Source organism: Prunus mume, linkage group LG2 (genome assembly GCF_029339155.1).
Source record: "Prunus mume cultivar Tortuosa linkage group LG2, ASM2933915v1, whole genome shotgun sequence".
In the NCBI taxonomy this organism is placed as follows: domain Eukaryota; kingdom Viridiplantae; phylum Streptophyta; class Magnoliopsida; order Rosales; family Rosaceae; genus Prunus; species Prunus mume.
The window spans coordinates 35,946,642-35,972,424 of NC_142699.1; the positions used below are offsets into that span (position 1 = coordinate 35,946,642).

The window sequence follows — 25,783 nt, forward strand, 5'->3', positions numbered from 1 at the left end:
ACCCTCAGTGCCACCCCTTTAATAATTTTAATTAAAAATGCCATTTTTTCCCAATTTTTTTATAACTATCAACTATAAATAGAAAATTATTGTACCCTTATTGCTCTCCTAACACATTTTCTGAAATTGACTTCCCGCCCATCAGCTCTCCGTCGCTCAATCTCTTCATCTTCACTCTCTGGTCACTCTGCTCTCACTCTCTCGTCTCTCACTCTAACTCTCTCATCTCTCGTCCGCTCACCGTCACTCGCTCGCCTTCCTGTCCCAAATAAATCTGCATCGAAGAACAACGCCATCATTCACAAAGCAAATGTGCATCGTTCATCGGAATTCTTTTACGGCTTAGGGTTTATGGGTTTGTTTGAAATTGGTTGACGGGGTTGTTTGAAATTGGTTTAGGGTTTGGGGGTTTCTCTGAAATTGGTTTAGTGGGTTTTCTGAAATGGGTATAGGGTTTAGGGGTTTCACTAAAATTGGTTTTGCTTTAACTCTGTTTGCTAACTTAAGGGCTTGCATATTGGATATGGATAAGTTCTCTATGTTTTTCATATTCTCTTGTGATTATTTGGAATTTCAGTTTGGGGATGAATATTCAATGTCTAAACAAAGGGCAAGGAACCATATGTGGTGTAATATGAGTTCTTTAAAAGTTTGCTGTTTTGTGCTTGATCATTGTATGCTTAAAACAAAGCGGGAAATGAGTGAAGATGGGAACATGCCACCAGCAGGTGTGGTTTAGAGAAATGGGGCCATGGATTTTGCTATAAGCTAACTCTTTAAGCTTTTGCTTGTCTTTTTTGTCTATGGATAGTTAGACAACTCTGTTTATGAGGTGAACTTTTAATTTTTTAATTGTACATGTGTAAGAAACATTTTTTACAGTTTTGATGGTTTATTTATTCATTTATCTTTCATATTGATAACACATACAATACATACAAACCTCTGATTTTGTTAACGAAAAAATGAAGGGATGGTGCCAATGTCATTAATTTCCTTACATTTGAAAGGAGGGCATATTGGAGTCATGATTGTGGTTGCCACTAATTGATAGGATGTTCTATGACATTATACGTTGAAGTCAATAAATTGTTTCCTGCTGTCTTCTTGTTGAATTGTTCAATTAGGCTTCACACTGCACATTCCTATTGTAGCTTAAGCTGTCATGATTATCTGGTGTTTGGAGATGTGTCTGTAGATATTTAGTTAATTGTCAATGATCATGGAAGGTAAAGACTTAAATCCTTGTGAGACAGAAATTGGAGTGAGTGACCAGTAATTTGAAGGACACATGAAAAACAGAGTGAGAGACAAGTAGTTTAATGGCATTTTGTTAGGAAGCCTTGTGAAGAGAAAATATAAAAGAAGGAAGTGGGAAAATATAATGGCACTCTCTCTTTCTCTCTTTGCAGTCAATGTTAGGGTTTGTTGAGGGGGTTCTTGAAGGTGAAAGAGAGGGTTGCTTCGTTAAATGCTCTCTCCCTTCAACAATCTCTCGCCGTCTCTTTTCATGTTTTCAATGGACGTCTTTCTCTTCTTCTCTGCTCTTTCAGGGCCTCAAAAAACCCAAATTCTTGGTTTCGGTTCCGACTTTTTTCACATACTTCCTCCTCATTCTCAATCCTCGCACAGACAGAATTCGAGCTTTTGTTTAGGTGTTTCTGCGATTTCCAATTCGGGTCTGTCTGCAAAACGAGTGATTCTAAGGTAGGTTTTGTATTTGTTATTGACTAGTTTGTCTTTTTGTACGGTTTTCATTTGAAAAGGATCATTTCACTAACCTATGACTGATTTTGTGAAGTTTAGTAATTAGAGAGATTGCAAATTTCTGTATTTTAACTGTGAATGACTTCATGCTTGGATGAAACTTCTATTGGTCTGATTGATTTTCATGCTATGGAGGGGGTCAGGGGTAGAAGGGAATTCAAGAATAGAAAATGGACAGAAGGTTTTATTTTATTTAATTAGTAATATTATTCTGTTTTTGCTGAATATTATATCATTAATATTGATGATGAGCCCCGTGTTTTTCTATCAACAACCCTAAGTTAACACTAATTACCTCATTATAGAAATAAGTTGTCAGAAAAACAAGTTTACATTTTCACTCCTTTATGTAAGTGGGGGATATTGGATATTAGGAAATAATCTTTTTTCCTGATTTGTGTTGAATGCTCTTAGTGTTGAAATATAATCCTGCTGATTTCTGAAATATAATCCTGCTGATTTATTGAAATATAATCCTGCTGCCTGATTTCTTAGAGCAGAAGTCATTTTCTATTTTCTGTTCTGTCTATTTTAAATGATGTAATGAGAACCATTAGATCATAGTCTAGGTGGATTTTAGGTTAGATTTGGTATGACACGTGTAAGCACCTAATAGGGTGACAGTTGTAATTCTGTTAGAAGAGAATCACATTTCTCTCTCTGTCAGACACACTATGTAAGCTGCAGATTGTAAGAATTCAATAGAACAGTGCCTTCCTCATTTCTCTTCACTCTCTCTAGCTAAAATCTCCAGAAAATACATCTCTTCCTAATCTGAAAATACATATACAAACTGAGAATTATGGTATTCAAGGAATCAGAAGAAATGGCCAAGTTGAAGCAACAAGAAGTGGAAAGCGGATTCGAACTATTTCGTAAGTTTGCAAAAATAGTGGATCCGGCAGGAAACTGGGACAACATGACTGTGGCCGGGGTCATGAATTTCATGGGTCGTGGTCGCCGCAGTTGAAGAGTATGCAACTTCGAATTTGTCAATAGCAGGGAAATGGAACTATGAGGTCGCCTCTTTTTGTATTATGTAACGATGGGGTGGCCTGTTGTTGTATTATGTTTTTTTTTGGTCGAATGTTGTTGTATTATGTAAGTTTGGAAATAGGATTTTATGGAATGATGATGCCTCTTTTTGTTTTTGTGCGTATACAGTTTATCGGTGTCCAGTTGAGTGGCGATATAGCAGCAATAACTATACAATAAACATGCGTATAATGGCAATATTATGTCAATAAGAGTGCAATAGAGTAGTGATAGGGTTACAATATGATCATATTACAGTACGTAGTCATCAGAATGTATTTAAAATTATTTGGTCCAAAAAAATACAAAAATACAAAAAATAAAAGTAATTACAACCTGGAAAAAGGATGAATTATACATCCCTTAAAAGATATATGACCTACATTACAGACCTTCAAAATGAACTCTATATATATAATGCATGCCTTGTAGCACCATCACATCCCCTAAATTACAGAAACATGACACCCCAAAACCTCATGCTCCTTCCTCTTTCAACCCCTAAATTATCCATTGGACATGAGCAATGTATTGGGGTTAACATTCGTAATGCTCCTTCAACAACGATATGTAGTCAAACACATAGGACATTTCACCTTGTATTTGGCCCACATGTGGCCTATGCATTGGCCGAATTTGTAATCACAACAGAAGGTATAGTCGGAGTATCACGGTAACTGTGTCATAAAGGAATTAAAACAACTTGAATGTTTTGGATCCATTTGGAATTACATTCCAGGCCTTTTAATTTCGCACTCAAATTATAATAGCAATATGGAAGCAATACCAGTGCAATATATGTACAATAGAATGGCAATCTGACGCAATACAAGATGTCAGAGTAATGCAACCCACATTATGCAAATGTAAAAGAATTCCCATTGAACATAACACGAAACCCACCACAAATAAAAGTAAAGTTGACATGACCTACCAAAGCAACAGAAATCATATTGTCTAAGATACATTGCGCACTGGAATAGTGTTTTTACAGGTGCTTTTATTGTGGCCTGCGGAACCACACCTTGAGCACTTTCTTCTAATGGTGCCCTCTCCTTGCGAGGGAATTCTTATCTTCTTTCGTCTGCCTGGCATGACCCTTGCAATGGGAGGCAACACAACTCGACTTCGAACATCTTCAGGAATATCCCACATTCCGTGAGGTGTATCGGGTAGATGCTATCCGAATAAGCATCCATCCAGGTTTTCCGAGTGTAATACCGAGAAGCCTTTGAGTATACATTTACTTTCAAGAAGCGGCAAACTACAACTACATGCTTGCAAGCTACAGCATGCTGTATTTGCACATCTTCTTCGAGGTGACCCATTTTCCATTGTAGCACACGAGAATAACAATTGTCTCCATGTCTGACCATGACAAAACAACAGTTCATTAACACAATATAACCACAATAACCATGCAATATAACAGCAATATAACCACAATAACCATACAATATAACAGCAATATAACCACAATAACCATACAATATAACAGCAATATAACAGCAATAGAACAGCAATACGACAGTAAAATAAGAGGAACACTGGTGTAACACATCAGAATCACACTATACAGATCTACTACATCAAATGGAAAATCCCAAGTTTCAAGATTCACATATCCACACCAATCTAAGTGCAATTGGTACAAACCCAGATGAATGAGCATGGATATTCAACAAAACCTAACCCAAAGCAATTAAAGCCAAAACCAATTTCACACAGACCCAAACAATCAAAATGTAACCCATTTCACATAATCCCACTGATATTAAAAGAAAATAACCATCAACCCTACCTTTTCGAGGTCGGCAATCCACTACTGCTTCACGGTTGCAACCAGCTATTCAGAAGACATACCTAAAGGGAGGGGTTCGCGATTCCAAACAGAGAGCAAGACCGAATATGGGGAGAAAGAGACATAACGAAGCTAGAGAGAGAAAGAGCTGCGGTATGAGAAAGAGAGCAAAGACAAAGACAGAGAGTTGTGCTACAGAGAGAGAGAGCCAAGAGAGAGAGAGCTGCGATAGACCTATAGCAAAGAGAAACAGAGCTGTGCCACAGAGAGAGAGAGAGAGCGAGAGAGAGAGAGAGAGAGAGACAGAGCTGAGAGAGACCAAAAGTTATGAACTTGTGATAAATCAGCAATAAGTGGCCAATAATGTTATATTTATAGGTGATAGTTTTACAAAAATTGGGAATGAGTGGTATTTTTAGTTAATATTAACAAAGGGGTGGTAGTGAAGGTCATTTCCCTTATAAATTTACATGTTATAATATGGATGTATCATCGATGTATATTTCATAATAATATTAATAAATAAAATATATATTATAATATAAGTGAATTTATAACACCACGTAAATGTTGACCTGTCACATTCAAAAATTCCTCGTCAAGGAGCTATTGCTACCCTTCTGACCATCCCGCCTCTTTTACTAACTCCCAATCTATATAAAACTACATTCGGAGACAATATTCCAAAAGTATAAAATAAAAGTTATGCATGTCATGGTAAATCTTGGACATGACATGCCATGCTCTAAGGTCCCTATATGGGCACTGCTATTCTATGACTTTAAATATGTTTTTTTAAAATATAAGCGATATTCTACTTTAATATGATTTAAACTACTATAATGGAGATTCAAACTGCAGAATAATATGATTTAAACTACTAGAATGAAGATTCAAACTGCAAAATGGGAAACACATTCACTCTAGCCAACTTACTTATGACTTTAATCACTGAACAAAGAAAGAGCTTGAGTTTGTTGGATTGGGAGTAATTTAAATAAGAATAATGATGGGGTCAATTTTTATTTCAAGTATTTATGAATTTGGGGAAAGTAGGTGGGTAAGAAATTGGAGACGATTAGGTAAATCTTTGAGTTTTTAAGCAAGAAGCATACAATTAGGGGAGGAAGCTTAACCAAATCCAGTACATCCATTGTTTACTCAAAGACTTGAAAAATAATACATTTCCCTAAATACATGTTACTTTGCAAATTGCAAGACCTAAAGGGCACTGGAGTAAATAACAGTTATTTGACGGTCGCTAATATGTACATATAACAGGTTATGGATACAAGGTCCTCCGTATATCGAAGCCAAATTATTCAGCTGGGTTAAATATCTGAAACATAAGAAAATATTTGTATCAGAAAATTGAATTTGCAGGGACGATAGTTATTATCACATTAATCCAGAAAAATTTACAACTTACCTTGTTCAATTCATACAAGCTGCACAACAGCAGCCACTCTTAAGGCCCCATTTTGGAGAAGATCAGCAAGCTCATCAAATAACAGAGCTGTTCGCCAGCCCCAGCCCTTTGGAGCTTTCGGTAAAAGTGTTCCTGTTTGCTTGAAACTTCCAAACACCATGACTTCCCTCTTTGATGGACAGATTAACTACATCATAAACGTACATGAACTACAAAATCAATATGCCAGATTCTGGTGTAACAAACACTGATTACACGAGAATTGGTGAAACTGAGAACATTTTGTTCACTTTGGATCTTACCTGATACCGGGCAGTAACCTTTTCACGAGAATCGACATACATCTGCACCTGTGTCGGGCACACCGTAATGTATCAACTAACAACTTCTACTAGGGATTATAAATGCAAATAAACATACTAGACAGAAACAAGGTGAAACTGAAAGGGTGATCATTGAAATGTGAAGATAAGAAGAAACATTATTCTCCACAACTAAAATAACCCATCTCATGCTCAAACAATCAAGAGCAGGCTAACCTTTCTAAATGAATCAGTAATCTCTGCCTTACGCCGGTGAAGAAATAATCCTGAAATAATAAACATATGATATACGTTCAGCTTAAGGAAACATATTTCAAATAAAACTTGGGAAAGCAAAATAACATGTTTCCGAGGTATATCATTGAACAGCTAAGAACAGTACCAAGTGTTCGACGTCCTTGAGGGTCTTCATCATTAAAAGCCTGAACGCTAACCTATAAATTTGAACAACAAAATCCAATCTGTATGAGAGCATGGAAAATGGAGATCAAAAAGCATCGTCACAAATCTAAATCTTATATTGAAAAGAACAATAAGTTTATACTGAAACACCTTCCATAAAGAACCAGCATAAAAGACTTCTGGAGAGTGCTTCACTTGGCCATCACTGAGCCTGTGCACATCCTCAAATTGCACCCTGTAGAACCAGGATCGAGAACTTAAGAGAAAAGGTAAACTAGAGACCAAAAAAAAAACCTTGACTTGTAAATAGTAGGATGGAGAATTGAACAAAATGACCAATCATTAGATCCATGACACTCGGACAAATTATCCAGTCCCACGAAAAAAGGCTTAGTATAAATAGATTTTCAAAGGCACTTGTAAGCAACTTGTAAAGGAGACTTCTGAGCTAGGATATCATAGGACAGCATCCTAAAAAAATTTATGGATTCTTATTTTTCAAAAGAGAGCTCAAAATCTGAAGCAAAGCTGTAAAGGATTAATGGAAAGAGCTCACGTACCCAAAGCGGAAAGGAGGGAAGTGGCTTAAAGGTGTTTTCAAATCCAATGATATGGAAGAACTGTTTGGATTATCCCACTCAATCCCAATTGCACGGTCTGACGACTCTACCATCTGCACAGGTATGCCACTCGTACTTGGCACTGCCATGGAAGTTCCAGGCATTCGGCTTTGCACATCCATCTCATAGGCTCTCTCTGTTTGCTCCCCATGAGCATTAGCTACATTGTTCCCTCCTTGGCTTAGCCCAACCAAAGCAGTCAATCCATCTCCAGACAGGTCCCCACTATGGTCAGCTCTAGCCTCTGAATCATCATTTGCAAGAGACTGCTGGCAATTTCTGTTGCCCATGCCAAATGGCACACGGGAAAAGACAAACCGAGTTGGAGGCCAGGCAGTTGCTGGGACAAATGTAGTTCCGCGTCCAATACCAGCAAGCCCATCAATAGGACCCCTAACATGCACACGTACAGGCCTAAAGAGGCCATTTCCTTCACCTGGAGCAGACTCAGCAACATACACGCCAGGAGAATTATTCTGATTGTGCTCTTGCATGTAATATCCAGTGGTAACTCCATGTGAGAATGAAAATTGCTGTCTGCAAGTACATGCTAAACTTGTAAGACAGCAACTTTTGCATGTATCAGCACCAGTTTCTTGAACTCTCTGGCTTAACAGCATCTATATGATCACATTCCAAACAAACAAGTTATTGAATAAACAGATAGATTTTTCTTTGGTAAGTAATAAATAAATGAAAATTAAAAATACAACAATCTCTTCAAAAGCATAACCGCAAGGCAACACTTTGTGTATGAATGTGGTAGAAAGAGCTTTCCAAATTTCTCATGGTGGGAGTGGGCGGAGAGCCCTTGCAGTCAGTCTGCAAGGGCCTATAATTGATTTATCAGCAGTATGGTTTATAAGAGATAGAATAGTAAAAGCAAGAAAAACTTAAAAAGAAAACAGTAAACAGAAAGAGACCTGCAACCAAAGACCATCATTTACAGCTTTGCAGGGGAATCCCAATTCCTCGAGTTGCTTTCTTACACTAAGAAGTGCCTCAAAAGACATGTTGCAGTATAAAAGAGAACCCCCTTCAAATATATTAACAAATGCATCATATTCCTCACCACCAACCCCAAAGTTCCCTTTAGCATAACCTTTAAGCTGTCTTCTGCCTACAGTTCTGCCACCCCATGAAAGAGGAGGCATGCCACATCTTCCCCAATCATTTGGCATTAGCTCACTAGTGGAAGAGTTCATTGAAGAGCATTGCCTTGACTGATCCCTGGCAAGCCAACTATTGTTGTTTAAGTGATAGCATGATCCTTCATCAGATGGCCCTTCCATAGCAACTCCATTTGCCCCCAATCTACTTGCTCCAACACCAACTGGCATTTCAGTATAACATGAAGTTCTAATTACATCCATTTCTGAAAATGAATTACTCAATGATGAAGGACCACCCATGCTGCAGTTGCATCCTGGCTCCAAATTGGACTGAGGGTATGCAACTTGTTGTACTTGCTGTTTGGAATTTGAAACTCCTGTTTGGAAGTCAACCACACAGTCTGCAAGCTCTATCAGAAGATTACGAGCGGTATTATGGCCCTCTAAATCATCTTTTAGAGTTAAGCGCCCCAGTTCAGACTCCAACCGTTTATTAGTGAAACTACCCATCAGATTCTTTCCCTTTGCATTAGATGAATCAGATTGAGTATCTGTTCCTGCCTCAGAACTGGAACTTCCATGATCATAATCTTCTTGTTTGCATTGAGCACCTTTTGCAAGGAATGTATACAATGCCAGTTCAAACCTTTTCATAGAAGAAGAAAAAAAAAATTAATAGGAACTAAGCTCTGGACAATAAAACCTAGTCAGAGGCTGTCGATACTCCTTACCGTTTCTCTTCACTGGGTACCCAGAGCTCATCAGAGGTCAGCAATGCAAGCAAGGTTTGGGCAGAAAGTTTTGGAAGCACCTGTCCATGACCAGGAAATTAAAAAAAATGTAGACAGTAGGTTTGCACGAACAAAATTGAAAAACTAAAAGTATACTTAATCCTCATAAAAATCAAATATACTGACAACACAGATGCCAAGAGAAAAAAAAAATTGAACTACACAGTCGTTATTAAATTTAAAGATTGAGCTTAAACCATGTTTTTTTCAAAGGCTGTGGGCAAGGATAAATATGTCTATATTAAAAAGTGCGAAAAATAGGTATGTATCCTCGGTCCACTGCTCTGTCCTTCCCTCTAATATTTTCTTATGTTATCATATTATGTGTCCCAAAGGAACAGAGAATATGTGAGAAACCGACAAAACCCACAAGGCATAACTATGAAGTAAGCTCACCATCCATTACCTCTTTCAACTCCATGGAACCACTTTGACAAAGGTAGCCCCAGCAAGCATTTCTTACTCGTTCTCCATGTATGCCATAATCTTGGCTCTCTGCAAACACCTGAAAGCACAGGTAGACACCGTCAATAACATAAGAAATCGGTAGCATGTCAACCAAACACAAAGAGGCAGCACAAGAATTTCGAACCTGATAGGCTAAGAAGTTTGAAGTCCATAATTCAGATATAATGAAGTCTGTGCATATTGCACATAAATCCTGCATTAAAAGAATAGCAAGATGTAATCCAAATGCACACATGGGGAATGCATTCCAAGAGCAGAAAAATTAAGGTCCCATAAAATTAAAAAAGCACAAGAAACATAAAAATATGAACTTCAGGTCTACAATGAGAATATGATACCTGAAGGTCAAGAAAAGAAGCGGCAGCCAAAACACGAAATGCATTGTTATCATTAAGCTTGGGGTGGTGGCCGTATAGATATGCCAAAGCCATTGCAATTGCTTCTCCGTTAACATTCTTATCGTCAATATGTAAGGTTAAAACCGGCTCATTGGCTTCTTTCCAAGGTCCATGAAGCATGTTCCTGCCAGGCACACAGAGGGTAGCACATGAAAACCCACGATTTTACTCGTAAGCACCCAATCAATACATAATAACGCGTGTATTATTAAAAAAACTAAAATTAATTCCCCAGAAATAGCATCAACAAATATACTTAAACTATTTTTATCAACAAATAAACCCCAAATTTTCTGCTTTCAGCGTCATCAAACAACGCCCAAGCAAAGCTGAGAGCGTGAATTCAAGGGTATTTTGGTAAATTGACAAGGAAACGGACCTGAAGTAGGGGCTGCGTGAGAGAATGAGGCGGTGGAGGTGGTAGGTGGAGCCCATGGCGTGGACGACCATATCGGAGAAGGCGCCGGAGTTGAAGCCCTCCAATTGAATGTGGTCGCAGAGCGCCGTGAGGTTGCAATCCAGTGCGCGCAGCTCGCCGCTGCTCCGGTCGTTGTCGGAGTGCTGAGAGGGCTGGATCGTCATCTTCATTTGCGGCCCGTACGACCTGGCGGGATTGCTAGGATACTGAGGGTCCATATGAACAACACCCGCACTTGCACTTGGTTGGTTTTTCGATTATCAAGTGCACGAGAGTGGCGATGTTGATTTGATTTGCTGTTGTTACTTGCTGAACAGCTTGGGAAATGCGAAGGGGATGGGCGCGGGTCGAACCCGACTGACTTGACCCGTTTGGCCCGCCCAGCCCATTAGTTATATGTTTTTCTCTATGCGTCGAGACGACGTCGTATTAAGTACCAGTTTAGTATCAGTTTCAGTGTCATCGTCTTTGTTGGTGTTAAGCTCAACTCTCTCTTGACCAAAAAAAAAAAAAAAAACTCAACTCTCTCTCTCTTTCTGGCGATTGGTTTAAACTTTAAACCCTAAACCCTGCGCTTCAAGATTTTCCGGTATGTGAATTTACAAGCGCATAAATTTTGTCAAGCGTTTCTTCTTTTTGTTTCTAGGGTACAGTTTAGGAGTCGAAATGCGTAGCAATTCGTGTCCCTGCAATCGAAGCTCAGTCCTCAACCATGAACTGTTTCCCATTTTCTCTCACTTTCTCATCATATATGAAAAATGCTTGCAAAAGCTTCAGTTTTGCACCACAAACTTAGGCCAAATTCTTATGAGTTTGTGCGTAAAAATTGAATGAAGTGTTAAAGTTTTTCCTTAATTAAACATTGTGCTGCGCCCCTCTTGATATGCATTGTTTGTATTTGCTTAATGATTCCCGCCCCTCTGCCTCTTCTTCTTCTGTTTGTTTTAGTGTTTTACTTTTCATGTCTAATTTTCTAAATGTTTAGCTTACTGAGTGTGATTAGAGTACCTTTTGTCCTGAAATGACTTGTGTGTTGAACTTCTCTATATATTTGGAAGGTGAAGGGCAGACACAGTGTTAGATTGGGCATGCTTTTGTGAAGATGCTCCTAAGAAAACAAGGTAATTTTGGCATGTATACAGATTCTTTCCTCTCTATTGAGTAAAGTATGTTGGTAAACACGGATCAGAAAAATAAAATGTTAACAAATGTCTTTGGCTTCCATGATGTTTGTCATTTAATACTTCTGATGGCATGTACAGGAATCACTTCTTACCATCTGCTTTATTTTTCCTTTCTGCAGGAATACGCCGTTTTCATTTGAACTGCTGTAACATTTACACTTTTTCAAAAAGGTTTTCATCCTTGCCAAACGGGCCTTCTTCTGAACATGATAGGAAAGTTGTTTCCTCCATGGATGGGGTTAGTTGCGATAATTCGAGAAAAGTTGAGGGTGTGAGACAAGTGGTTGATGATGTGTGCCAAGTCTTGGAGGGTCGTCCTTGGGGACTTACCCTTGAGAATGCTCTATCAATGCTTGACAACAAACCTCAATCAGAATCAGTTATTGGAGTCTTAAGGAGACTGAAAGATGTAGGTCTAGCAATTAATTATTTTCGGTGGTGTGAGAGACAAACTGACCAAGCACATTGTCCTGAAGCATACAATTCACTTCTCATGGTCATGGCTAGGAGTAGAAATTTTAAGTTCTTGGAACAGGTCCTGGAAGAAATGAGTATTGCAGGAATTGGCCCGTTTAATAACGTATGTATTGAGTTAGTTGTGAGCTGTATCAAGTCACAGAAGCTGAGAGAAGCTTTCAATCTATTGCAAACCATGAGGAAGTTCAAATTCCGCCCAGCATTTTCAGCCTATACAACTCTAATTGGAGCTTTGTCTACAGTTCCTGAATCTGATCTCATGCTGACTCTCTTTCATCAAATGCAGGAGATAGGTTATGAAGTTACTGTGCATTTATTTACAACTATTATTCGTGTATTTGCCAAGGAAGGCCGAGTTGATGCTGCTCTCTCCTTGTTGGATGAGATGAAGAGCAACTCTTTTAATGCGGATGTTGTTCTTTATAACGTCTGTATAGACTGCTTTGGTAAAGTCGGTAAGGTGGATATGGCCTGGAAATTCTTTCATGAAATGAGAATGCATGGCATGGTGCCTGATGATGTGACATATACTAGCATGATAGGAGTTCTCTGCAAAGCTGAGAGACTAGGTGAAGCGGTGGAGTTATTTGAGGAGATGGATGTGAATAGGAAAGTACCTTGTGTGTATGCGTATAACACCATGATCATGGGCTATGGTTCTGCTGGAAGGTTTGAGGAAGCATACAGCTTATTTGAGAGGCAAAAAAGAAAGGGATGCATTCCGAGTGTGATTGCATATAATTGTGTTCTCACTTGCCTAGGGAAGAAGGGAAGAATAGAAGAAGCGTTAAGGATTTTTGATGAGATGAAGAAAGATGCAGCTCCCAATCTTCCAACTTATAACATTCTAATAGACATGCTTTGCAAGGCAGGTAACCTCGAGGCTGCTCTGCGTGTTCGGGATGCCATGAAAGAAGCTGGTTTATATCCTAATGTTATGACTGTAAACATAATGATTGATCGACTCTGTAAAGCTCAGAAACTTGATGATGCTTGTTCTATCTTTGAAGGAATGGATCACAAAGTTTGCACACCAGATGCAGTTACGTTTTGTTCTCTTATAGATGGCTTGGGTAAACAAGGAAAGGTAGATAATGCCTACAGGCTTTATGAGAAGATGCTGGATTCTGATCAGATTCCAAATGCTATTGTATATACATCCCTCATCAGGAACTTCTTCAGGTGTGGCAGAAAGGAGGACGGTCACAAAGTATACAAAGAAATGGTGCGTAGGGGCTGTTCTCCTGATCTGATGCTTCTTAACACCTATATGGATTGTGTTTTCAAGGCTGGTGAAATTGACAAAGGTAGATTTTTGTTTGAGGAGATAAAGGCTCAAGGATTCATCCCGGACGTGCGGAGCTATTCAATCTTAATTCATGGCCTTGTAAAAGCAGGTTTGGCACATGAAACCTATGAATTATTTCATGCGATGAAGGATCAAGGCTGTGTCTTGGACACCCGTGCTTTCAATGCCATCATTGATGGATTCTGCAAATGTGGAAAGGTGAATAAAGCATACCAGCTGCTGGAGGAAATGAAAACTAAGGGTCACCAGCCCACAGTTGTTACTTATGGTTCTGTCATTGACGGGCTTGCCAAGATTGACAGACTTGATGAAGCATACATGCTTTTTGAAGAAGCAAAGTCAAAAGGAGTAGAATTGAATGTAATTATTTATAGTAGTCTTGTTGATGGGTTTGGGAAGGTGGGTAGAATTGATGAAGCATATCTAATCATGGAAGAGCTAATGCAGAAAGGTTTGGCACCTAATGTTTACACATATAATTGCTTGCTTGATGCACTTGTGAAAGCCGGTGAAATTGATGAAGCCATTGTCTGCTTTCAATCCATGAAAGACTTGCAATGTATACCCAACCATGTAACTTATAGCATTCTCATAAATGGTCTTTGTAGAGTTAGAAAATTCAATAAGGCTTTTGTGTACTGGCAAGAGATGAAGAAACAAGGGTTACAGCCCAACACAATCACCTACACCACCATGATATCCGGACTTGCAAAGGCTGGGAACATAAGAGATGCTAGTGGGCTTTTTGAGAGGTTTAAAGCCAGTGGTGGCATTCTCGATTCTGCTAGTTATAATGCTATGATAGAAGGATTAAGTAGTGGAAATAGGGCAATGGAAGCATATGCACTTTTTGAGGAAACTCGGCAGAAAGGTTGTCATATTCATACCAAGACATGTGTTGTTCTGTTGGATGCCTTGCACAAGGCTGAATGCCTTGAGCAGGCAGCAATTGTCGGTGCTGTGCTTAGGGAAACTGCAAAGTCTCAACATGCTTCAAGATCATGGTAAAATTGCATATCGTGCAATTTACTGGAGGGATTAGTAGATGTGTTTTGCTCAGTGAGTGGTGATGACACAAGGTGCCTTCTCGTGCATTCATGCTGATGGAGCAAATATTGGGGGATGGGAGATCTTTTTTTTTCTTTTCCTGAAAAGTCTTCGTTCCATCAATTCCTTAACATGATTGAAGTCGCTCACTATAGAGGTAACTCCTTTACGATTACAATTGTAGTTACTGAAATTGGATGCATGTATCTGGAATAGAAATCCTGAGTCTCATGACTTTTGGGACTATGCCAACATGTTATTCCTCCTGATTCACATTTGAATAAAATGTTCTGATGAATTGAATATTCAGGGTTGTAACTTTTAAAATCTAGAATTCTATGGTGTTTTAGTGCATGTGCGCTCAATATTGTCTTTTGCTTTTTGGCGCATGCATAATATACAAAATACAGAGTTTGGTAGAGGAAAGCTGTGTGAATGATGTGTAATTCTTCTGGCAGCTGTTGGCCTTTTCTCTCTCCCTTTTCCTTTTGTGCTGATGTGGTTCTGGCAGATTTTCAAATTTCCATGATTCTAAATTCTCAAAACAAATGATTCAGTTTTCGACCATTTTTATGTATTGATGTTGTGGCAAGAGTTCTATTGATGCAACCCTTGCATTGACTAAATACTTATGGTTGCAGGTATAGAGTGTTTCGAATTTGTCTCGGTTGTGGGATGTCAAGGAAACTGAGTTTGAAGAGAATGAACCTTCCTTCCAAGATGTATTTCGTCTGGCCCAACCTCGGACTCTTTCTTCCCGACCTATTTTACTCTTTGCAACGCTAACTTCAGTCGCAGTTATTCAGTGGCATGAGTTTGTTTTGAGAACCAATGGTTCTTGATTGAATACGGTGCCTTGCCAATTATTCCGGATACTCGGTTCAATTGAGTTAATGGGCCTCTTGGAGCAGCCCCCCCCCCCCCTACAAAGAGGGCAAAATTTTGGGTTGTATGGCAGATGGCCTATGTTGGATACAGTCGTTGGGCAGGTCATCTTTTTCTGTAAATTTTTCTCTTTCCTCCTAAGCATAGGTAAATTTTATATGTGACACCCAATAGCTAGTTCTATAATGTTATACCCAACTACTTTATGTTTTTGGAGAAATTAAATATATATATTTATATATAGCAAAAGGCAGAGAATGGTAAAATATTTAAAATACCAGAAAATATTCTTGATTAATACAAATATTAATAATTGAAATTATTAACTAAATGAGGATAATATGGTAAATTCATATTTTTTTATATTTAAAAAATTAAAATTAAAAGGAAATTAGATAATAGATTATATTTTTATGGAATACAACTACCCATTGGTCAACGATTATAATGGGTAATTGTTTTCTGGTATTTTATTTTAGAATTAAAAAAAATAATGGGTAATTGTTTTTCAAAAAATAAGATTTATTATCTGAATTTTCTTTTAATTTTAATTTTTTTTATATGAAAAAGTGTGAATTTACCATATTATTCTCATTTAATTAATAATTTTAATTCTTAATGTTTGCATTAATTAAGGACATTTTCTGATATTTTGAATGTTATATCATTCTTTGCCTTTTGCTTTATATATATATATACATTATTTTTTTAATTCTAAAATAAATATAAATTTTTTGAAAAAAACCCTCTGGCTGAAGCGGAAGCAAAGCCATCATATTCATGACACGTGTCTTAACGGTATGGAAATTTGAAATATAGCCACGGTGCACCAGAGTGTAGCGTATGATGCGCTTCGTTAATGCAACCGTTAACACAGGAGGGTCCAACGGATCTTTTTACAGCTTTTCAAATTTCAAATTTTTCAAAAGAAAGGTAAACAATATTTTACTTTCTTTATCTGTATCATCAAACCCCTCCACCAAACCTTCATTCTCCTCGTTCTCAAAACCCCAAAGATTTCCAGTCCCATCTCTCTCTATCTCTTCCTCTTCTTTGTTCCTTCTCTGCGTTTTTCTGCGATTTCAATGGCTATGGCTCTCAGGCCCATCGATAATGCTCTTCCAACCACACCAGAAAGGCCCAAAAAGCAAACAAAAGTCCCTGTTTCAATCCAAAAGCAACCCGAGTTTGGGGTCAATGATGAAAACCAGGCTCCACTTCCTGCAGCAACCATTGATGCCACCATTGATTATATCTCTTCTGAGAATCTCAAACCCATCTCAGACCCTGATTTCAAGATTCTGGTAATTTTCCAAATTTCTTTTATTTCTTTCTGTAATTTAGAACAAACCCAACTGGAATTTGGCACTAAATTCTTCAATTTTTGGAATTTCAGAGCTTGAATGAGGGATTAGATTCAAAGGATTGGGTGAAGGTGTGCGAGTCTCTGAACAATGTTAGGCGTTTTGCACACTATCACTCTGCTCTTTTGGTTCCTACTCTGTAAGTGCCTTTTCTTCTCTTTAATCTATTGTTTGCTGTAATTAGTGAACAAATCAACGTCTTTTTGTCAGTGATGGCTTTGTTAACATGTATATTGTGGTATGAACAGAGAGAAAGTTATGGTGGTGATGGTTAAGGCAATGAAGAATCCCAGAAGTGCTTTATGCAAGACATCCATTATGGCGTCGTTTGATATCTTTAAGGCCTTTGGTGACAGTTTATTTGACTCTGCCACCTCTGCTGCATTTGATCAATTGGTGTGCACCCAATACTATTTTTGATTTTCTTAATTTCCTTTTCCATGATCATATTTTGATCATCATTTTGTTATATTCTGATGAACGGCTTGGATTGTTTGATTGGTTCACAGCTGCTGCAACTGCTGCTGAAAGCGTCTCAAGACAAACGGTTTGTGTGCGAAGAAGCAGATAGGACCCTGAACACGATGGTGCAGTCTTTGACTCCTCTGCCTTTGCTTCAAAAGCTTCGAGCCTATGCTTCCCATGCCAACCCCAGAGTCAGAGCCAAAGCTGCCGTTTCCGTCTCAGCTTGTGTCTCTAAGATGGTAAATACTTTAAAAAAAATGAAGTGTTCTCTTGTCTTCTAAGCATACCATTTTTTCTTAAGCAAAATGGGGGTTTTCTACCAATTTCAGGGGCTTGAAGGAATGAAGGATTATGGGCTGGTCTCTTTGGTTAAAATGGCTGCAGATTTGTTGAATGATAGGCTGCCAGAAGCAAGGGAAGCGGCACGGGGTATTGTGCTTTCGGTGTACAATGCCTATACAGAGAATGAAGAAGAGAAGCAGGAGATATGGCTAAACTTTTGCCAGTCTAATTTGACACCAATTCAAGCTCAGTCCATGGTCAAAATTACTTCTTCTCAGTAGAGCTTAGAAGATAGTGATTAGTGATTTTGCTGGTAGAAGCAGCTATAGTCTGAGTGCTACTTTGGCCAGTGATTCTGCTGGTAGAAGCAGCCTGGTAGCAGCTACTATATTAGGAGTGTTACTGGTCAAATGAAAGGGAAGATGAGTTTACATACATCTTCCAGTTTCATATAAATTTCTTCTTAATGAAATTTCATTGTTAATTACAAGCCAACCAAGAGACCAAAAAAGTGATGACAGCGATCTATAATCTCTTTGTGCATAAATTATCAGTAATTTATTTGTCTACAATATTTTTAGTGCACCTAGTCTTCTACAGCCAGCAACAAATTATGAGTAATTTCTGGTGTGTGCAACTACAACATGCCACAATTGCAAGCCAGCCATTCATTTCACAAACAGATTGAAATCATCTGCTCAATATCTCAAAAACAGATTAAATTCATTTCACAAACAGATTAAAATCATCTGCTCAATATCCCAAAAACAGATTAAATTCATTTCACCAGCAGATTAAAATCAGCTGCTCAATATATGTACAAGTGAGAAAGTCAAACATAACTCATCTAAGCTATATGAATCCTACGTTTGAAAGATTTTCCATTGAAATCATTTGATTGAAAAGAAAGAAATAAAAAGACATCCCTATGAGTAAAAACTGCACCCTTCGCTATATTTTGTGACAACTGGGTCATTCATATCTGCTCTTGCATATTCCACAACCACAAACATATTCACAGTTTACCCTAACAAACCTTCAGTTGAGATTAGGGAGACCCAAGCCATCTTAACATCAGAAATTATAGAACCCTAAAACCAAAAGCCACCCTGATTGGAGGCAGCACTTGAAACAGGAAAAAAACCAAAATTTCAATCATGTTCAACCAAAGAGCGCAAAGCCATCTCAACTTCTTCAAAAGGTTGCCCGGCATACAGCAGAAGCTGCCCCTTTTTCACAAATATTACCTTCATGTTATCTGATTTTATTGCTTCACGAAGTTCCTATGAAAAATAAAGCCCCTTTCTCAGCTTAGCACAGATGACAAGAATGAAAGAAAAAAGGCATGTCCAATGGGAAGCTGTCTTTGAGACAATTTTAAAAGGTGTCACAGTATGTTGGACAATACAATAGCGACTCAAACATAAAGATTTGATATGGGTAAGTTTAAACTTTTCTAAAATCAAATTATAATTCTTACTTTGTTTGGCAAAGGAGCAATATCAGCACTGAAATCACCCAGATCTTCAAAAAGAGATTCCAATAGGAAACAGAAGTTATTGGCATCAGCACGGTCCTCGAAAGCAACAGTATATGAAGAATCTCTCTGGTTTTGGGGCTGAGAACTGAACTTTAAGGTATAAAGTCCACCTTGCCCCTCACTACCAGAACCTCTCCGCATCAGAATAACCTGGCATGGGATAAATACTATTTCGATTGTCGGTTGGAGACAAAAATGCTTACCCGAACACAAAAATAAGATACCAAAACACAGAGTTTATTGGTTTGATGAGTAAAACTTGTAAATGAAATTCATAACGGGGCATAAAAGGGAAAAGAAATACAGCTAAAATGGCACTATAGAATGACTAACAAAATCATAAAGCATAAGCTAGAATTGTAAGCATCCATGAAAATTTTATGGTAGCACCAATGAGTAAGTAATGTTAAATGGTTACCTAAGATGGCTTGGTCAAATGCAACAAAGTCCAATTGCTAAACAGGCAGCACAATTTTAAAAATATATAGTAAATATAGAAAAGTTTCACGACGTACCAAAACATAAGGAAGATCCAACCACCATGGATCAATCTCATTCTTCGAACTATTGCCACTGACTTTGTTAGGCACTGGTTCCTTTCCAGCTTCTTTGTGTCTTGAACTGCCATTTACATGATCACCAGATTTTATGGTAAGTTTCTTGGACTTCTCTCTTCAAGCGAGACTTTTTCTTCCCCAACTCTCTTGATTTTTTTGACTTTAGTCCTTCAGATGACCTCCCTCGTCTTGTCCTCTGGACGGTACCTAAAATTTAGCAAATCAATAAAACAGCCAGACTAACAACAAACCGGTCTTTGTGCAATTTAAAAACTTTACCATTCTTTGGTTCAATAGTTCCAACTCCTATGTCCTTTCCACTATCCATTTTTCCAGTTCCTTTGTCCAAATGGTTCCCATCATCTTGCAACAATTTGGGTTCTTCCTCCAAAGTCTCAGAAACACTTTGTTCGAAATCCGTCTCTCGCCGGTTTTCATCTTGCTCTTCCAAACCTCCAAATCCCTTGGGACTTCTTTTCGCCTCAGCCTTAAATTTAAGCTTTTTCTTAAACATCAATCCCCCTTCCCCCTCTTTCAAATTCTCATCTTCACTATTCTCATGCTTCCCAAAGTCTTTCACATATGGACCCTGTAACTTCTCCCTTTTAGAATTCAACCTATTCTGCAACTTAAGCAACCGCTCCTCGACTTCTTTTTCAATGCCGATTCTATTCCTTGGCATCGAACTTTCATCAATAACATCATCTTCGTCACCAACACTTCCCTTCCCTTCCTTTTTCTCTTGCTTTCGTGCTTCTCTTGCCATTGCTCTAATTTCTTCTATTTTCTCATCCAACTGGAGCTCATCCAAATAAACCACATTGCTCAATCCAGACCCAACATTTGTATTTAAAACTTTCCCTTTGGATAAACTTAAACCTGAACTCTTGGATTTCCTATTTTCCTCATCAGGATTGTCATTTCCCAGTAGCCAAACAGTAAAAAACGCCTGAAACAAATAAGCCCCAACCAAATACGCCCCAAATTTAAGGACAGACTTCGCAGATAATTTACCAACAATGCCATTATACTCTGGGGTCGTCTCAGATACGCTGAATTCCTCGACCATATTGCCTTCTCCGGCAACGACGTCGCCTTGGTCGGAGCTACGCTCGAGATTAGAGTCGTTTTCATATTGGGTCACGGGGGACTCAATGGGAATTACGGGGCTTGTTAGGGGTTGTTCGGGAAGGAGAGGGGTTCTGGGTGGCGGGTCGGGTTCAGCTAGGGTTTTGAGGATTTTCGGGCGCAGATAGTTTTTCCGTCGTGTGGGCTTTGATGGTACGGCAATAGAGGCTGATAGGATGGGTTTGGTTGGTTTGGCGGCGGAGCAGATTGGAGGCGTGAGGAAAGGGAAGGTGGCGCAATGGGCACCCGCCATTGCTGGTTAAGGAAAGGAAGGTGCTTCGGTTTGAATTTTCAGCTAGATTGTATTTGAAGGACTGGCCCGAGCTAAATGTGAATGTAGCGAAATTGGTTACAAGCCCGTTGAGTTGAGGCCCTTCTTTTGTAGCCCATTTTAGAACAACAAAAAAAGAATAAATTTAATTTGAAGAAAGAAGAAATTTTAAAAAAATGTAAAGAAAAATTCATGGATAAACCACAGTAAACCCCTCAACCTATAGGGTCATTTACGAGTTCATACCTGATTTTGGGGACATTTATGAGTACATACTCAACATCGCAGACAGATTGCCTCCTCTGTTAACGAATTTGTCGGAAATCTATTATTTACCTACGTGGCATCTAGCTGGACGATTTTTTAAGGGCATTTTCGGCAGCTCAAGTCCCTGGGTTTCGCGCCCAAAATAACACGTGGTTAATTCACAAAAGAAAAAAAAAAAACCCCCAAATCAAGTTCCATATCTAAGCCCCCACTCAAACCTAGCCCCCAAATCGATAGAAATGGATGCCCAGGTTCCAATTCGAAGAAGACAACGACGACGATGTCGACGAGGTCGATGATGTCTGCAAATCAAAGATGCTAAGTGGGCCAGCCCATTTGTCATTGCAGCAATCAATGTCGTATGACGACGTCGTGGACTGACAACAACCAGGGAGAAGATTTTGGGGCTGCGCCGATTATGGGGTAAGAAGAGGTTGTGCATTCTTTGAATGGTATGATCCACAGGTATGCGAAAGGTCTAAGATTGTGATATCTGGACTATTGAAACGATTGTGTAAGGAAGAAGAGGAAAATCGAAAATTGAAAAAAGAGGTTGGAGCTGCCTTGAAAGCACAAAGATTTCTATGAGCAAGTGTTCTGGGTTCTTGGATTTTTTTGATTGTGTTGTTGGGAATGCTAGTACTGGAATGGAGAGACTCTGGATCTTCCAAGAATGTGAAAATAGCACTTACATTTTAGGGTCTAGATCTTAGAAGAGTTGGGCGATGTTTTTTGTGGCCATTTGTGGGACATTTTGGAAAATCAAAGTGCTTTGTGTATGAAAGGTCTGTTTCTTATAATTTCCCATGCGAAGTTGTATGAAAGATGTTTATGTATGAACAATTGTGAGGCAATTTGGAAATGCAGACTGTTTATGTATGCACAATTGTTAGGGAATTTCCAATTGAACAATTGCTTGAAGGCAAATTCCATTATATTTTGAGTTCAAAATACATACATACTTTTTCAACCTTTGCAGCTCAAATTTACAAAATGAACATGAGCACCTAATCTGGAATACATAAAACAGCTACCAAAAGTAAACTTATCAGGCCACATCACAAAACCTGAAGTTGTACTAGTTCAAAATAAAATGGAATTTGCATAAACTAAGAACTAAGAGCCTATGTTCTCTATCTCTTGGATGCTCTCAATCCTATTCCAGCAGTTTCAGCTGCATTTGGCTGGGAAGCATTTAGTGCAGCCTTCTTTGCAGCAGAACAGCCTTTGCCCTTGTATATGCAAGCTTTCTCCTAACTTTTGCAGCTGCTTTTGCTTTATCCTACAAATAAAAAACACTTTCAGCTTCAAACAATAAAATAATAAAATAGCTTTTCCATTTTAAGGAAGAAACAACATAACATTTCATCAATAGCCTAGCAATAATTATAGGCACTCATAGCAGCAACTGCAGGGTCTTGGTTAGATATTTTTCTTGGTCATCCTTTACCCATTGATAGGGTTTTTCCTTTTGAGGTAGATTCCGATGGTGAGTGGTTTTGTTATAGCCAGTTGAGCCACAAATACTACACCTCATTTGCATTCCTTGTCTTCCCAACCATTTTTTCCCAGTCTTATCTATTCTCTCTTCAGCTCCTTTTATCCTCACCTTTCTAGGTCTTTCAGGTTGTCTAGTGTAGGCTGGTGGCTTTATTGTTGTCTGGTTGGTCTTCTCCCATAACTGTGATCCATTAATTGGCATAATGAGATTGTTATAGAGGGCCATGTAACAGTCCTTGTTGTAATATGAATGCACATAATCCTCCACAGTTTTACCTCCTTTATAATGTATGGCAGCAATTCCATGAGCACAAGGAATGCCTGACAAGTCCCACTTTCTGCAAGAACAAGTGTGATTATCCAAATCCACCACATATTAGTCACCTCTTCTTGCATCCACTTGATATTTAGGGTCACCAGACCACTGCACAGTACAATTACATGCTTCTAACTTTTTCTGTTGCACATGGTCAAAAATGTTTTTGCATATTTGATGAGGCTAACTGCTCATCTTGTCCCTCCTCCACTGAATCCTTCTTATCAACAAGCACCTGATCATATCTATCATTGTGATAATTGGTCTGTCCCTTGCTATCTTGATACTATTGTTGAAGCTTTCACACAAGTTATTCTACAGCATATCACACTTAATATGTGTTTTGAAATGAGACTTACTCCATTGTGTTAGTGGCTTCTCAGCAAGCCACTCTCCATGCATTGCTATCTAAGGTCTTTATTACTTCTATTTGATACTTAAAACAAGGCACATTGGTAGCTCTAGTACATGTCCATAACTGATCCCTCAATACTTTACCTTTATACATTTTGTTGAAGTTATCCCAAAGGTGCCTCACACAGAATCTTGTCTCAGCATTAGGCACAATGTCTTCAAATGCACCAGGCAGTTCTTTTTGCTTGTCAGATATAAAGGCCCATCCATGGGAATTAACAATGTCCACATCCTTGGCCAATAGATCAATGAACCATGTTATGACTCCCTTGTTTCCATCTCAACCACATCATATGCTAGCACTTAAGTCTTGTTATTGGGATCGATCCCAACTGCTGTAAGTAGCTGTCCACCATAAACCCCTTTTAAATGGCAGGCATCTAACCCAATAAAAGGCCTACAGTTCATCTTAAACCCTCTCTTTAATGGTTCTAAACAAATGTACAAACGCTTGAAAACAGTTTCACCATCAACAAACTCACACTGCATCTTTGTTGTGGAGCCAGGGTTTTTGTTTTCAGCTCATGTTAATAATCCCAAAGCATGGCATATTGCTCAGCAACTGATCCTTCAATCATTCGAAGCACCTCTGCCTTTGCCCTGTAAGCTTTCATCCTAGATATACCTACTTTAAACTCAGAAGAGGCTGTGTTCATTATAGACTGTGGAGGCATCGTGGGATTTGACTGAATCCTAAGCAGGAACTTCTCTGTCAACCATTTACTTGAGGCTTGTGTGTTTTCAAATACTTTGACACAATTGTGATTGAGATTATAGTATTCCACCTCTAAGCTTCGATTCCGTAGGGTTTTCCAAGCCACATAAATCTGCCATGGACAACTCATTGCTTTACAAACTGCCTTCAGCTCATACTTTTCATTCCTGGTGATAGTGACCTCTTTCCCACTCAACAAGCAATATTCACAAATAGTTGCTCTGAAAACCTTGCAGTCATTGAATATCATTCCAGTATCAAATATAGGGTTTTGTTTGTCTGTTTCATGGTTATAGTGTTTGAATTTTTTTCCCCCTTGCAACTGTTTCATTATCTTCATCTGAATGAACACTTTTTTAACTCATCCTCTAATGTTTGATCCCCCTCTTCCAATCTGGTGTCTTCAAGATCTGTGTGGTGAAAATCAGTAGTCTAAGAAGGCTGCTCCCTATTTTGACCAGTCTGTGAAGGTTGGTCTTCATTTTGACATTCTGGGAATGATGGTCCACACTTGGACATGTTGTGAAGGGTGGTCCTCACTTGAATCCAGCATGTAAAGGTTGGTCCCCACTTGGACCTTCACCTTCATTAAAAACACCACCTTCATTAACAGCACCATTTTCACCCTCATTTATTTCTTCATCTTCAACAGGTTGAAAAGTATCTTCAACTAGGGCATGGCCTATAATCCACTGTTGCAAAAATATGGTTTCCTCAGCTATCTCTTCAATGTTATCTCCCCCATACTCACTGTCAACAAAACTAAATGCATCTGATAAGGATGCATCGCCATCTTCCCCTTCTATTGCACTTGCCATTGCCACACCTTTACTTTTTGAAGACCTTGTAGCCCTTATAGCCCTTGCCCTCTTTGGTGCCTCAAGTTTAGCCACTTCTTTACCTTTTGAAAACCTTGTAGGCCTTACACTCTTTGGTGGCTCAGGTTCAGCCACTTCCTTATCCTTTGAAGACCTTGCAGCCTTTCCCTTCTTTGGTGCCTCAACCACTATTTTACCCTTTCCTTTCTTTGCTATCTCAGCCACTGTTTTACCCTTTGCATTCTTTGGTGCCTTAGGTTTTGAAAAATCCTCAACATCCTCCACTGGTTCTTGCTCCACTATCTTCACTGTTTTACCCTTTGGCTGCTCAACATTGCTCTTTGTCTTATAAGGAACAAGAGGAATAGAATTAGCACATCTTATATCCTCAATCACGATTGACCTCTATTTTTGTACCCCAGAACTTTCCACCCTTTGCAGCTCGATCTCTTTATGTTTGTTTAAAAAGATATAAGGGTCATCAGCCAACTGTGCCAAAAATATATCTATCTCCCTTACTCCTGGCACACATTCACACATATTCGAACATCTTCATCAGACATAAGCTTCTCTACAGAAGCAGAGTTGGGAAGCTCATAGTGATATAACACTATACCATCATAGCATAACTCCTTAACCATCAGACCAATTTCAAACATAGACATTTGGTCCTTATCGCA

General features: G+C 38.7%; 6 protein-coding genes across 8 annotated transcripts; 2 read left to right on the forward strand and 4 right to left on the reverse strand.

Moving 5' to 3' along the window:
- Positions 1–5,681: 5,681 nt before the first annotated feature.
- Positions 5,682–10,878, reverse strand: LOC103323014 (BTB/POZ domain-containing protein). The gene is made up of 13 exons (XM_008224969.3): positions 10,526–10,878; positions 10,087–10,270; positions 9,873–9,941; positions 9,687–9,785; positions 9,221–9,300; positions 8,301–9,135; positions 7,318–7,997; positions 6,908–6,992; positions 6,738–6,789; positions 6,572–6,621; positions 6,335–6,382; positions 6,033–6,219; positions 5,682–5,942 (listed from the first exon to the last, which is right to left on the reverse strand). Exons 1-12 carry the CDS (start codon positions 10,780–10,782, stop codon positions 6,043–6,045), a joined length of 2,616 nt encoding a protein of 871 aa, XP_008223191.1. The 5' UTR covers positions 10,783–10,878; the 3' UTR covers positions 5,682–5,942; positions 6,033–6,042.
- Positions 10,879–11,020: 142 nt separating this feature from the next.
- LOC103323012 (Tetratricopeptide repeat (TPR)-like superfamily protein) lies at positions 11,021–15,362 on the forward strand. 2 transcript variants are annotated; one of them, XR_001677242.2, is made up of 4 exons: positions 11,021–11,153; positions 11,623–11,685; positions 11,868–14,738; positions 15,223–15,362. XR_001677242.2 is itself a non-coding variant. In XM_016791787.2 (3 exons), the coding sequence occupies exons 2-3, from the start codon at positions 11,667–11,669 to the stop codon at positions 14,540–14,542; spliced, it is 2,694 nt and encodes an 897-aa protein (XP_016647273.1). In that variant the 5' UTR covers positions 11,021–11,153; positions 11,623–11,666; the 3' UTR covers positions 14,543–14,827. The 2 variants fall into 2 exon arrangements, 1 of the variants encoding a protein (XP_016647273.1); XM_016791787.2 differs by lacking the exon at positions 15,223–15,362 and having other exon boundaries at positions 11,868–14,827.
- Positions 15,363–16,357: 995 nt separating this feature from the next.
- Positions 16,358–18,149, forward strand: LOC103323011 (ARM repeat superfamily protein). The gene is made up of 5 exons (XM_008224966.3): positions 16,358–16,770; positions 16,863–16,969; positions 17,079–17,226; positions 17,340–17,534; positions 17,625–18,149. The coding sequence occupies exons 1-5, from the start codon at positions 16,552–16,554 to the stop codon at positions 17,856–17,858; spliced, it is 903 nt and encodes a 300-aa protein (XP_008223188.2). The 5' UTR covers positions 16,358–16,551; the 3' UTR covers positions 17,859–18,149.
- Positions 18,150–18,334: 185 nt separating this feature from the next.
- Positions 18,335–19,258, reverse strand: LOC148920164 (ABC subfamily C protein). The gene is made up of 2 exons (XM_089046808.1): positions 19,058–19,258; positions 18,335–18,860 (listed from the first exon to the last, which is right to left on the reverse strand). The coding sequence occupies exons 1-2, from the start codon at positions 19,256–19,258 to the stop codon at positions 18,729–18,731; spliced, it is 333 nt and encodes a 110-aa protein (XP_088902934.1). The 3' UTR covers positions 18,335–18,728.
- Positions 18,335–21,122, reverse strand: LOC103323010 (uncharacterized). 2 transcript variants are annotated; one of them, XM_008224965.3, is made up of 4 exons: positions 19,954–21,118; positions 19,633–19,881; positions 19,058–19,267; positions 18,335–18,860 (listed from the first exon to the last, which is right to left on the reverse strand). In XM_008224965.3, the coding sequence occupies exons 1-2, from the start codon at positions 21,053–21,055 to the stop codon at positions 19,754–19,756; spliced, it is 1,230 nt and encodes a 409-aa protein (XP_008223187.2). In that variant the 5' UTR covers positions 21,056–21,118; the 3' UTR covers positions 18,335–18,860; positions 19,058–19,267; positions 19,633–19,753. The 2 variants fall into 2 exon arrangements, with proteins under 2 accessions (XP_008223187.2, XP_088902935.1); XM_089046809.1 differs by lacking the exons at positions 18,335–18,860; positions 19,058–19,267 and having other exon boundaries at positions 19,729–19,870; positions 19,954–21,122.
- A 1,413-nt stretch (positions 21,123–22,535) lies between these two features.
- LOC148920165 (uncharacterized) lies at positions 22,536–24,535 on the reverse strand. Its single transcript, XM_089044559.1, has 5 exons — positions 24,158–24,535; positions 23,650–23,838; positions 23,345–23,442; positions 22,950–23,178; positions 22,536–22,622 (listed from the first exon to the last, which is right to left on the reverse strand). The coding sequence occupies exons 1-5, from the start codon at positions 24,533–24,535 to the stop codon at positions 22,536–22,538; spliced, it is 981 nt and encodes a 326-aa protein (XP_088900685.1).
- Between the last annotated feature and the right edge of the window lie 1,248 nt (positions 24,536–25,783).